Source organism: Aspergillus puulaauensis, chromosome 3, assembly GCF_016861865.1.
Source record: "Aspergillus puulaauensis MK2 DNA, chromosome 3, nearly complete sequence".
Classification (NCBI taxonomy): Eukaryota; Fungi; Ascomycota; class Eurotiomycetes; order Eurotiales; family Aspergillaceae; genus Aspergillus; species Aspergillus puulaauensis.
In genome coordinates, this window is record NC_054859.1 from 3,937,398 (window position 1) to 3,949,480 (window position 12,083).

The following is a 12,083-nucleotide window of genomic DNA, read 5'->3' on the forward strand; positions in this document are numbered from 1 at the left end:
CTCTCGCGCGCCGTCCACGGTGGAGTTACATAATCCGGAATCCCCGTCATCCGCAACTTCATCCCATGGCCAATTGAGCCTTTCGTTCCTCCCCTCGCTACGCCGCAGCTTCCTATCCAAAGCAGCAGAAATGTTAGTTTGGCCGGACCTCCCTCTGATATGGCTCTGCGTAAATTTTTACGTGCTGACCTTGATCTACAGATGCTTGCTCAACGCACTTTATCGCGGCGCCTGCCCCAGGTTGCCCTTCGCTCTACCACACCCCGCGCCTCATTCTCACAAATCCACTCGCTAAAAGCCGCTGAAAACGATGATCCTCTGCAGGTATGATGCTTTTACAGAAATTATAATGCTGAAATCCATGTCAATTGACGCAATTGGCCGCCTGTATAGAACGGTGGCTACCAGAACCCTCCCCGAGTGAAGCGTGCACTCAGAGACCCGTACGGCGGCTGGTGGGATCAGCAAGAGAGGAGGAACTTTGGCGAACCAGTCCACGAAGAGAACGAAGTCTTGGGAGTTTTCAGTCCCGAGCAATATACCCATGTAACCTCTCGCAAGGCCTTTATCCAAGTCGGCGGTTTCGTCGCGGCGTTTCTAGGGCTCTGCGGTGTCGTGAGCCTCTTCTATCCCGACAGACCGAGCGCCCCTAAAACATACCCTGATGGTCTGGAGACAGAACTTGGAGGTCGGAATGCTGTCTCGGTACGTGGCCGTTCTATCACCGGTCGATCTGACCAACGTCTAACATGGAATTTTAGGCTCGCAAAGCTGGCGAAGAGTCATTGTGATGATATCATCTCATGTGTAAATACATACAATGCGATTTGTTCCGGCGTCTATCGAGTATCTGGTTATTGAAATGGGAGCCTACCTTGCCACTGGGAATATACCTCGGCCTATATCTTTGTAGCGCTGCAGATGGATACAGGCCGCGTAACTGAGGCCAATGGGTCGGTGATAATGGAGAAGACTGCTTGGAAGGTAACTAAACTGTTATCCGTGTGAGAACCACTGCCATGGCCGTTTGGGTGCGCATGCGAGAATATACAGACCCGAAAACCATGCAGCAAAGCTCCCTAACCGCTAAATTTAAATAGATGTAACATAAACTTTTTTTTTTCCATATCAAAGTAGTGCTTCTTATACAAGATTGTTCCTGATATTCGAGCGCGGCGCTTATGCCAGTTTATTTTTAATGTTGGGGGTGGTCTTTTTCTGTTTCAGCCTTTCAGGTGTAGGGAGCAACTTGCAACACAATAATGATCTCCTACCGCAACCACACGCCCCTTTCTTCTTCACCTCCTCTAACTCAACCTCACTACTTGTTCATTTTCATAACATATAATTCCTTTCTCGCTTTCTTGAATAGAGCGAGGCAAATTTAGGTTTTCTACAGATATTCCTTCCAGCTGCGCAAGCTGGTGCTCTGCATCGCGAACTCACCTCCCATGGTCCCGCACTCCGCCGCCCCTCGCCGTTTAAATGCTGAAGAACCCAGATAGCGAACCATCCCCATGTCTACAGCATCTACCCAATCCCGAGGCGTAAACCGACGGGTTAATAGTATCCAGAATGAAGCTCGTCACTCGCGCAACGCCTCGTTATCTCGCCGTCGTACGGTGAGCTCCTCAACTGCCTACTCCTACGCACTTCGTACTGCATACCTTGCCCACCTTCTTCATCCTCGTGCACGGCGTGTCCAAAATGCGCCAGCTCCTCAACAACGGCCGAAGCGGGCTTCGACGTCGTTTCAGGATTTGATGAGCGATTTTTCCTTGATTCGGGACTCCAAAAGCTCCAGATTCCCCCACGGCTTTATATCCGAGCTCGAGAAGCGGCTGACAGGGGTTTTGATGGGGAAAGAGAAAAGAAAAGAATATCAAGATCCCTTGGTTGTTCGGACCTTCGCTGCATTTCTGAATGCGCTAAAGGATCATTCATTTAAGAAGCGGATGGAGAAGGACCGACGCGCTGAAGATCTCGTCCTCATTTTTTATTCAAACGCGACTAAGGAACTGAGCAAGGGCAAGGAGCCAGATGATGATAGTTGGAGATTTATGGTGGATAGGCACGTTGCTCTCTTTGTTCGTCTGTTTGCGCTTATTCTCAAAAACAACGACTGGGCCAAGGAACGACCGGAGCTTGCAAATCGATTAGCGGTCCTAGAATCCAAGCTTCTCTCCCAAGATCAGGATCTCGTGCAAGCCACAGGCCCGTCCACTGTTGAGGTTGTAGCCCCCTTGAGCTATGACGTGAAGGATATGCCGCTTGTACAGCACGTTGCGAAGATATTTCACATGGACCTCTCCCAGGTGCAAGCTGATATTGATGGTCATCGGGGGGTATGGACCGAACAGGCAGCACTCCGAGACCTCAAGACCTATCAAACGCACCTTAGTCTTAAAACCGGAAAATCACTCTCCGCGGATGATTTTGAAGATGAAGAGGCGTACGAGACTTGGAAAAGGAGCGAGGGGCCGGACCTATCACAAATGATGCTCGCTATCATGCAATCGAACCCTGGACTCGCCAAAAATACCCCTGGGAGTGCTCTTCCTCAGTTCAACGCGAGTGCAGCTGACAATGTCCATGGAGAAACCAGCCCTGGAGGCTTATCGCGAACGAGCACCGGGCGACCTATATCATACGTGATAGATCAGCCCGTGGATTTGAGCTCTTTATCTCTGAATTCCCTGAATGATGACTCGGAAGAATCTGATACCTACACATTCATACCTCCAGATCCAAGGTCGGTGTATGGCACCATTCTAGCACATGCTCTCAGCTACGACCTGAAAGACCGTGATCTCGAAGCTACACAAGCCACATCGGATGTACCATCTATGAAGTTGTTTTCTAAGCAATCAACGGAAATGTTGAATGAAATTTGTCTACGCTGGAGAATCCCGTCGTGCTCCAGGATCGTTCTATTTTTGGATGTTGTGCGATCAAAGTTTGTGGATAATGAGATTGACCTCGACACTCTGGACTCGGCATTTACATTTGTCAAGGAAATGCCATCTTCAGAAGGCAAGACGCGCAACAGCTTTGTTTCGTCGGTGCTATTTGACAGGCACAGATGGACCGTGCATGACAGGTTGCTGATGCGCCAAATACTTTCTTCCCTTCATGAGGCCATATTGCGGGAACTGTATGATGTGATGATGGATTGCTACGAGGCCAAACCTCGCCCAATCGGGCCGGCGATGTACGTTTTGGAGAATCATATTCAGCTTGATCCCGACTATACCGAGGACACGAGCGATATAGACCGCTTCCGTTCGTATGTCCAGGACGGCCTGTCACAGAAAGCTACCGAGAAATATCAAAGCATTCTGGGCCAGGAGGTTCCCGTGGAACCCGAGGAGTGGGAATTCGAGCATGTCATAAATCTTTGCGATGCTATCACCAAACATTCGGAGAAAATTCGCAAACGCTATCGAAAGAATCCAGAGATTATGGGGTAGGCAGTATTAATATTTTATACGAAGACTCTTCGCTGACATAACTTATCAGGGTCAACCCGCATGAAATATTATTGGCAAATACTCTCGTGATATTTGCTGAGGATATTCATCAACTGATGGTCCGAATCATCGAACTGGAGAAGACTAGGGAAGAAGAACTCGACATGAACGACGCGTTTGACCTTTACAAACAGTTATCTGCTGTGCGCGAACTATTTGCAAACGCACTTCCCGAGTATGGTCCTTCCAGTAGCTGAGTGGTAATGGGTGCTGACTGACATTGACTAGTGCTTCATTCCCATTCCATATCGAAGATGTATTAGAAGACTTTGTCTGGAGATGGATACGCCTTACTGAGCAGAAGGTCATGGATTGGGTTGAACAAGCACTTCGACAAGACGCTTTCAGAGTCCAGGATGGTGACACGGTTCAGGTGGCCGCCGAAAATTCCAGGCATAGCGTGTCCATAATCGATATATTCCGCTCGTTCAACCAAGTCATAGAGCAGATGATACAACTCAACTGGGCCGACGAGTTTCAGTACGCGAAGTTCATGACCGCGTTATCGAAATCGATCGGCGGAGCCGTGGCTAGATACTGTGAAACGGTCGAAAAGATGTTTGCAAGGGAAATGGATAGACTTTCCCCAGACCAGGAGGCAGCTTTGAACCAAACGGCGCAGGAAAAACTGATGCAGTTCGCAAAAGACGCGTGGACCAACAAAGAGAAAATCGAGCCATTCCAATTCTTCCCGGAGGTAAGCTTAGTGAGGTGTCGCGGTTATCGGCGTGCACAACTGATTACTTTCTATAGTCATTGGTCAAACTAAACAACGTTGAATATGCTCTCAGTCAACTGGACAGGCTGGAGCGCGAGGTGAACGTTGACGGGTGCGCGGAAGCGATTGCTCGGCATAGCCCTCCACAACTTCAGAAAATACGCAAGTCGACAACGTATGTTTTCACGATCAAAGTCGTGGAAGCAGAAGATTTGAAGGCCTGTGATATGAATGGAGGCAGTGACCCGTATGTTGTTCTGGCCGACGAATATCAGAAGCGAATTGCGAAAACACGTATCATCTACAACAACCTTAACCCACGGTGGGATGACACTGTGGACATCACGACTCAAGGACCTCTTAATATCATTGCCACAATCTGGGACTGGGATGCAGTAGGTGATCATGACTATGTCGGCCGTACATCAATCAAACTAGATCCGGTACATTTTAGCGATTTTCTACCCAGGGAATATTGGCTAGACTTGGATACACAAGGGCGGCTTTTACTCCGAGTTAGCATGGAAGGTGAACGTGACGATATCCAATTTTACTTTGGTAAAGCATTCCGAACCTTGAAGCGAACAGAAAGAGACATGACGCGGAAGATTACGGAAAAGGTAAGCCGCTAATTCTCCTGTCCATGTGCAAGGGAGTTACTGACAAGCGCTAGCTGACTGCATATATTAACCATTGCTTGTCTCGGCGGACTCTGAAATCATTGCTATCGCGAGGACTCGGCTCGACGGTATCGAACTTCTTGAATCGAAACCGCGCTCAACAATCTACTGTTGCACCTTCTAGTGTCGATGTTGAGAATGCACTGACACCCCTATTTGATTATTTCAACGATAACTTTGCAATTATGGATAAGACACTCACGCCCGAAGCCATGAGAATGGTCATGGCTCGCCTGTGGAAGGAAGTGCTAGCTACTATTGAAAGTTTGCTCGTGCCGCCATTATCGGATAAGCCATCGCATCAAAAACACCTTACAATGCAGGAGGTTGAAATTGTCTCGCGCTGGCTCGTGCTTCTACTAAACTTCTTCCACGCACCAGACGAAGAGACGGGGGAAGCTGCGGGCATTTCCATCGATATCTTGAAGTCGCCCAAATATCATGAGATTCAGAGTCTGAACTTTTTCTATTTCGAACCTACGGACACTCTCATACGTACCTCAGAGCGCATGGCTTCCGCAACAATAACCCGGCAGCAAGCGAACCGAAACCGGGCCTCTGCACCGCCTAACGTTGGTCTCGGAGGCCATCCCAGTGTTCTCGGCGTCCCAGGTGGACGTCGTGCCAAGAGTGTCATGGCCTCACGGAACTTGGGCACGATGAAAAAGGCTAAAGCGGAGAAATGGCGCGAGGCACAAGCTGATCCCAACGATGATATGATTCTGCGGATCCTTCGAATGCGGCCGGAAGCAGCTGGATACCTTCGTGACCGCAGTCGCCAGAAAGAAAGACTTGCAGCGGCAGCCGCCGCAGATGCCATTGTCAAGCAAAGCCTTATGGCTGGTGCAGGAGGACGAATGGCTGGTACGTTGGGACGTCGTGGATTGTGATCGATATGCGTATGACCGTTCATGTTTCTGTCTGTCTACAGCATGAATACCGATTGATGATTTGCGATTCTTTTTGCTTTCATTTGGATTGTGGATAACAGCGAATTTGCAGTACATAACATAATGATAATCATCACTATACCAGTACAATCTCAACCTAAAACAACCACCTATATTTCCATAGATTTTCTTTTATTCCTTATGCACACCTATGCGTGTGGTCATATCGCTCAAAACTTATGCAAGAGCAATGCATTCAATCTCAACGGGAACACCCTTGGGCAGTTGCTTGGCCGCGATACAAGAACGAGCAGGCTTGTGGGTGAAAAACTTCTCATACTGCGCATTCATCTCGGCGAAGTTCGCCATGTCATCGAGGAAGACCTGCAATCAACCCCGTCATTAGGCCATTTCACTCCAACAATGTGATTGAACAGAAGGATGAAGCTGGGACTCACATTGACACGGATGATCTTGCTAACGGACGATCCGGCGGCGTCGAGGATGGCCTTGATGTTGTCACAGCAAGCCTGGGTCTTGGTTGCGATGTCACCCTCGACAAGGTTGCCGTTCTTGTCTGCGGGGATTTGGCCCGAGAGGAAAATCTGGCCATTTGCCTTGACGGCTTGAGACTGTATTTTGTTCAGTATGTATTACGGGAATGGATGAGTTGTGCGCTTTCATCGATATCTGTTGCCGGTGTTTGTTTTGGGGTGCTTGTGCGGGGTAGCAACTGCTGGGTGCTGGGAGAAGGAGAAATGGGAAATGGGAGACATACGTAGGGGCCCACGGCTAAATAAAGTTGTCTGGTTAGCTTTCGTTATAAGATCCAAAGAGTCGAGTTTGTTTTGGGATCGTAAAGATGGTAGATGGTGAGAACTTACGCGGGCAAGCGTTGGCAGTGAAGATGTTAGTGAGGTCGGACATTCTGGCCGCTTGTACAGGCAATTGAACGCGAGAGATAAGTCGAGGGCAAACTGAGGCTGTTAAAAGGGGACGAGAAACGGTCAATAAACGAAGCGAGATTCTGAGCATGGATATAATGTGAATCGCGAAGAGGATTTGATGTATTCCGCGGGAAAGTTGGAGGGGCAGAAAGACATGGAGTCATCTCCCCACTTCTACTTCCCCTTCTACTCCGAGTCGCCGGCCAACTGACTCTCTCCTCCGCCAACCGGACGTTCAGAGGAGTAAGACTGACTAACAAAGCTGGAGTAACTATATATTCTAGGTCTACATACAGCTACTAACATTGGACTGGCAGGCAATCTACAACTTAGCTGCCTGGGCATCTTTTTTGGCCAGATCACGCAGTTCCCGACGCAGGATCTTCCCACTGGGGCTCTTTGGTATGGCCTGCAGGTACACAACACCGCCACGGAGCTGTTTGTAATGTGCCAGATGACCCTTGACGAAATCCTTGACCTGGTCCTCGTTGATCTTCGTTTTATCGGCAACGATGTATGCACGTGGGACCTCGTTCCCGGATCCATCGGGGGCCTGGACACCGATGACGGCGGCGTCGAAGATGTGAGGGTGCGAGATAAGGTGGGATTCGAGTTCGGCGGGGGCAACTTGGAGACCCTTGTATTTGATGAGTTCCTGATTCGTCAGTATGAGCTCCCAAGTTCGTCATAGGGGACAAAGTGGGAAAGTACCTTTTTCCGATCAACTATGTAGAACAGCCCCTCTCGACGCACACCAATATCCCCTGACTTGAACCAGCCATCTTCAGTGAAGGCCTCCTTAGTGGCCTGTGAGTTCCCATAGTAGCCCTTGGTCACTACAGGTCCCTTGACAAGGAACTCTCCCTCCTTACCCTCCTCAACGTCCTTGCCCTCTTCGTCGACAATCCGCAGGCGCATGTTTGGGAGGAGACGGCTGACGCTGCCGGTGAGGTCTTCTGTCTCCCAAGGCATACCGGTGGTGCTGCCAGTTGTCTCGCTCAAGCCCCAGGTCTGGTTAATCAGACACCCAAGTTTCTTCTGCGCCTTTGTTTGCAGGTCCGCACCCATGGGAGCAGCACCGGAATAAGCGCGACGCAGGGTCTTGAACTGGTCTGTGACGGCTGGGCTGAGAGTTATCAGCAAATAGATGGGGGGCACAGTGAAAAAGAATGTAATCTCCAGTTGCTTGTTGTATTGAAGGAACTTGGGGAAATCGAACTTCTCCATCCAGAAAACTGTGCCCCCGCAGGCGGCAGGGTTAACGAAATATCCTTGACATCCGGCAACATGAGCAGTGGGAAGATGAGCCAGCGTGCGATACGGATGCTCATACTTGGGTTCTGTTTGACGCCGTTGTGCAATATACTCATTGTCGAAATAGATAGGAATCAAAGCCTCAGTGACCATATTGAGATGCGAAATATTGACACCTTTCGGCGCTCCGGTAGTTCCGCTACTATACAACAGGCAGATGAGAGAGTCTTCCAACTTTTTGGGATCCGTGATGCGTTCCCAGTCCAAGACCTCTGACGGCCTCAAGCCGTCAAGATAGTTTTGTCCCGTGGCAGCATTCTGGAGCACGCGCTCATGACCCATACTTCGCAGAATAAGCACACGGTTTTGTGGGACACCAGCAGCCTCAGCGGCCTTCAACACCACATCCTTGGACTCCGGCCCTGAGATAATCAACCGACTACTTCCCTGGCGGATCTGTCGCTCTAACTCAGGTGGTGTAGCAGTTGAAGAAGCCGCACTCCAAACACCGCCGGCAGCTACAACACCATAGAAGACGGACGGGAGTAATACCTGACCACCGGAGACTCCAACAACAACGTCCGTCCCAGCGCCCTGGCTTCCAACGCCAAAGTGGTGGCGCAAGGTATATGCAATTTGGCGGGTAAGAAGACGTGTCTGGGCTTTTGTAGTGGCATTCGAGGGGTCCGCCGCTTCTGCATGGAGAATTGTACTCTCTGTGCTTTCGGGGATAGGCGAGTCTGCCATGACTTGGGTCAACCACAAAGTCGCATACGAAATATTCGAAAACATACCGAAAATAAGTGTCAACAAGTCAATGTTGGGAAAGTCATAATCCTTGTCGGGGAGGTATACCACCATCTTGCCGACAACTCTGTACTGCGGCACAAGATTCTACTAACCAGAGTTGTATGTAGGAAGAATGGGGTGGATGCACAGAAACGTAGGCAAATTCGTCAACAACGAAAGCAAAACATCAAATTTAAGCGGCGGATGGAATATTTAAATGAAGAGTGGTCTTCTTATTTAATCATAATGCATCTTTCACATTATCATTGTCTGCTGCTATCCCAGCGGCACCGGTTCGCCGTTGAACGCAACCCGAGGTTTCTCGGCTGCGGAGATCCGCCCCAATCTACAAACACATGCGGGGTTATACTACACAAGTAGGCATTACTTCACGAGGTCGTTGCCGAGTACGTAATATTGGGGGGTTGGGATCTGGCATAGAATACTAATTATTATTATTGTTATTATGCCTTTCTGTTCTTGGTCTGGAGGTGTTAAAGAAAAGTCCAAAGTTCGGTAGGTTCGGTAGGTTCGGACGAGGAACTAGGGTATGAGGAGCTCACATAGTATAGCCCTTATGCGGAGTTGCGGACTGCTAAAATTGCCACATTAAGGCTGGTTATTGGTTTCAACTAGTGAGGCGTCGAAGTAAATCTGGGACAAATGAGGAGAAGATATTTAATATTAATAGTGTGTACCGCGTCAACACATGTGAGACCGACTTGGATGATATGTACAAGTGCCGCCAGATCATATATGGTACATTGAATAGCCTGAACTCCGTGCTCCAACACGCTTAAAAAAAAAAAAAAAAAATTAACGACTAATATCCGCCCAGTAACGATGATGGTATGTATATACTATGAAAGTTTGCTCTCACTGAGCATAAGGGCATATCATGTTTTGTTGTTGCCCAGGCTGCCTAGTTGTTGCATAAACGCTGCAGTCTCTTCAGCGGAGAACCCAAAGAACACAGGCCCGTTGAACACGACATTCGCTGTCGAAGCCTTCGGCAGATCATCCGTCCCCTTTTCGTCCTTCACACTTGTTCCATCAGGCGTCTGCGCAGGTTCTTCATTGCGAACTATCTCCGTTTCGACGGCTGGGTGGTCCGGGGGAGGGCCGCCTGCGCCGTGACCGAAAGGACAGCGGCCCTGAGGCGCGCCTGTTGCAGCATCATCGAACGGCTTGTCCGCGGCCACGTCAGGAGCCGCTGGTGATTGGGCAGCAGATTTAAATGCTGGAACCGGGGGTATGGGAACGTGGATGCCCCAAGGCCTGCTCGGAGATTCTCCAACGCGGATATCTCGCAGAGGCCGGTCGAAGTGGCCCTTTCGGTCCTCATCGTTTTCAATACCGTCGCCTTCAGCCGGAGTTTGAGAATTGACCCCGTCCGCCCATTTTTCCACACGTTCCGCCGAAGAGCTAGTGGTACGTGAGCCGTCGCCAGGGAGCAACGCTCGATGCTTCTCCGACAAGCCGCGAATCATGTTGGTGAGGTTGCCGTATTTGGCATCCATTTGCCGAGAGCTGTTGGAGTACCGTTTGACACATATTGCATGACTTCTGGGGATTTCATGCTTGTGTCTCTCCACATAATCGGCCATTTCTTCCGGACTATGCTGATCTAGAAACCTAATAGGACACCGTGAGGCAGGGCAGCGAGTTGACGAACGCGCAGAGGGAGCTTGACTTGATTGTCTATCCTGCTGCTCCTCTTTGATGGGATCTAAATGTTGGTAGCCGCACATATTACCATTTTGTAACGGCAATGCAGTTTCCAATCCGTTGGCCCCATTTTCAGAGGACAACTTTTGAGGCTTCGAGAAAGGGCAGCGCAAACTTCCACGCGTGCCTCTAGTAGTAAAGTCTCTTTCTAGCGAGCCAGCCCTTGTCGCAACCATACCGGTTGGTCCATCATCATCAGGGTTGAGGAACGACTTGTAAATCCTCACCCCCTCTGTTATGGCAGCAAGGCCCGAATCTCCTACGTTTCCAGACTCTGAAAGAACTTTCACTACATCCACTGAATTTAGAACCTGGTTCTGGGGGTTGTCAAATTCAAAATCGCGGCCAAGTATCTTCTCCGACACAATCTTGCTGTGCGGGTCGAGTCCTTCGGAGGATCGGTCTGCTAGCTTAAGATACTTGAAGAAGTCAGCAGTGATCAACTGGGCGGCTTAAACCAAAAACAGAGAAATAAGTCTCATCAGATAATACATGATATGTCCGTCACCGTCACATGGACTCCTGATCTAGAGCTAATCAAGTTCTCTCATCACTTGAGACAAGGGTATGAGATGAGGGGGGTGTGGAGGGGAGAAAATACCTCATCATGGGCATATTCCAGCCTTTCCTGAAGGTATTTCGCCTTGCTGTTGGTTTGTTGGGTTGTTAGTAGCAGAGTTTCGAAAGCTCGAGCTAGTATTTTCAACTGTCGGTCCGGCTGCGAATCAGCAGCCAGAGAGACAGGAGACATCATGTAAGAGAGGCAATAGGGTTACAAGGCAGCAAAAAAGACATCTGCCAAAGATAGAGAGCACTTCTGCAAAAGGCAGAAGTACAACGGAAGAATCATGAAGCAAACTGTCGTACGACAGAATGGTGAGGGAGCCGGAAGAAGCTTCACTCTTTTTGTTGCCTTAAATAGTCACCTGCCGTAAGCGAGATGGCCCGTGCATGCACGTGATTCCATCCTCACTAGTATAAGACCTTCTTACCTTCATCAATGACTGATTTTAACACTAACTTTCTTTTAACTATCTTTTGAATGACAGGAGAAAGATCTTACTGGAATCTATGTATAACGCAAGGAAAGTATGATCTATCAAATAATACCATCACCTTGATTGGGTATGCAAGCAGCATTTCTCCCATGATCTTGAGCCATGCATGTATCCGTGGATGAATCCCTGCAACATTGGCCCTCTGTATTTACTATTTATTGTTCATGACCAGCGTAGAAGGAGGAAACCGAGCAAAGGGCGTTCATGTGCCATCAATACTAACGACACAACAAAGTAAACATCCAACGGCTCGGCTCACCTGGTAGTATAACTCAAAAGAGGAACTGGCTCTGGAGTTCTATTACTGGAAGTCTACTGTAATCAGCTGTGCCAAGTGGAAAATATAATATTCCGCCGGAAGCCCTCGGGAAGGTCTGGAAAGTCGGGCTGTGGATGCATCTTGTTTGCTGTGCTGGGATCCATTATTCTCCTTCTTTCAATAATACAACTGTAATGACAAGCTATCGAGGCGCCGGACAAACCAATACT

The 12,083-nt window shown here is 49.1% G+C and overlaps 5 protein-coding genes across 5 annotated transcripts; 2 read left to right on the plus strand and 3 right to left on the minus strand.

Moving 5' to 3' along the window:
* Positions 1-201: 201 nt before the first annotated feature.
* APUU_31538S (uncharacterized protein) lies at positions 202-791 on the plus strand (the record flags this gene model as incomplete). The annotated part of the gene is made up of 3 exons (XM_041702754.1): positions 202-324; positions 394-705; positions 762-791. The coding sequence occupies 3 exons, from the start codon at positions 202-204 to the stop codon at positions 789-791; spliced, it is 465 nt and encodes a 154-aa protein (XP_041555507.1).
* A 726-nt stretch (positions 792-1,517) lies between these two features.
* Positions 1,518-5,818, plus strand: APUU_31539S (C2 domain protein; the record flags this gene model as incomplete). The annotated part of the gene is made up of 5 exons (XM_041702755.1): positions 1,518-3,466; positions 3,520-3,705; positions 3,759-4,227; positions 4,284-4,868; positions 4,922-5,818. The coding sequence occupies 5 exons, from the start codon at positions 1,518-1,520 to the stop codon at positions 5,816-5,818; spliced, it is 4,086 nt and encodes a 1,361-aa protein (XP_041555508.1).
* A 237-nt stretch (positions 5,819-6,055) lies between these two features.
* On the minus strand, positions 6,056-6,745 carry APUU_31540A (uncharacterized protein; the record flags this gene model as incomplete). The annotated part of the gene is made up of 4 exons (XM_041702756.1): positions 6,056-6,202; positions 6,277-6,450; positions 6,597-6,610; positions 6,703-6,745. The coding sequence occupies 4 exons, from the start codon at positions 6,743-6,745 to the stop codon at positions 6,056-6,058; spliced, it is 378 nt and encodes a 125-aa protein (XP_041555509.1).
* Positions 6,746-7,428: 683 nt separating this feature from the next.
* Positions 7,429-8,880, minus strand: APUU_31541A (uncharacterized protein; the record flags this gene model as incomplete). The annotated part of the gene is made up of 1 exon (XM_041702757.1): positions 7,429-8,880. The coding sequence occupies one exon, from the start codon at positions 8,878-8,880 to the stop codon at positions 7,429-7,431; it is 1,452 nt and encodes a 483-aa protein (XP_041555510.1).
* An 824-nt stretch (positions 8,881-9,704) lies between these two features.
* Positions 9,705-11,290, minus strand: APUU_31542A (uncharacterized protein; the record flags this gene model as incomplete). The annotated part of the gene is made up of 2 exons (XM_041702758.1): positions 9,705-10,955; positions 11,138-11,290. 2 exons carry the CDS (start codon positions 11,288-11,290, stop codon positions 9,705-9,707), a joined length of 1,404 nt encoding a protein of 467 aa, XP_041555511.1.
* Between the last annotated feature and the right edge of the window lie 793 nt (positions 11,291-12,083).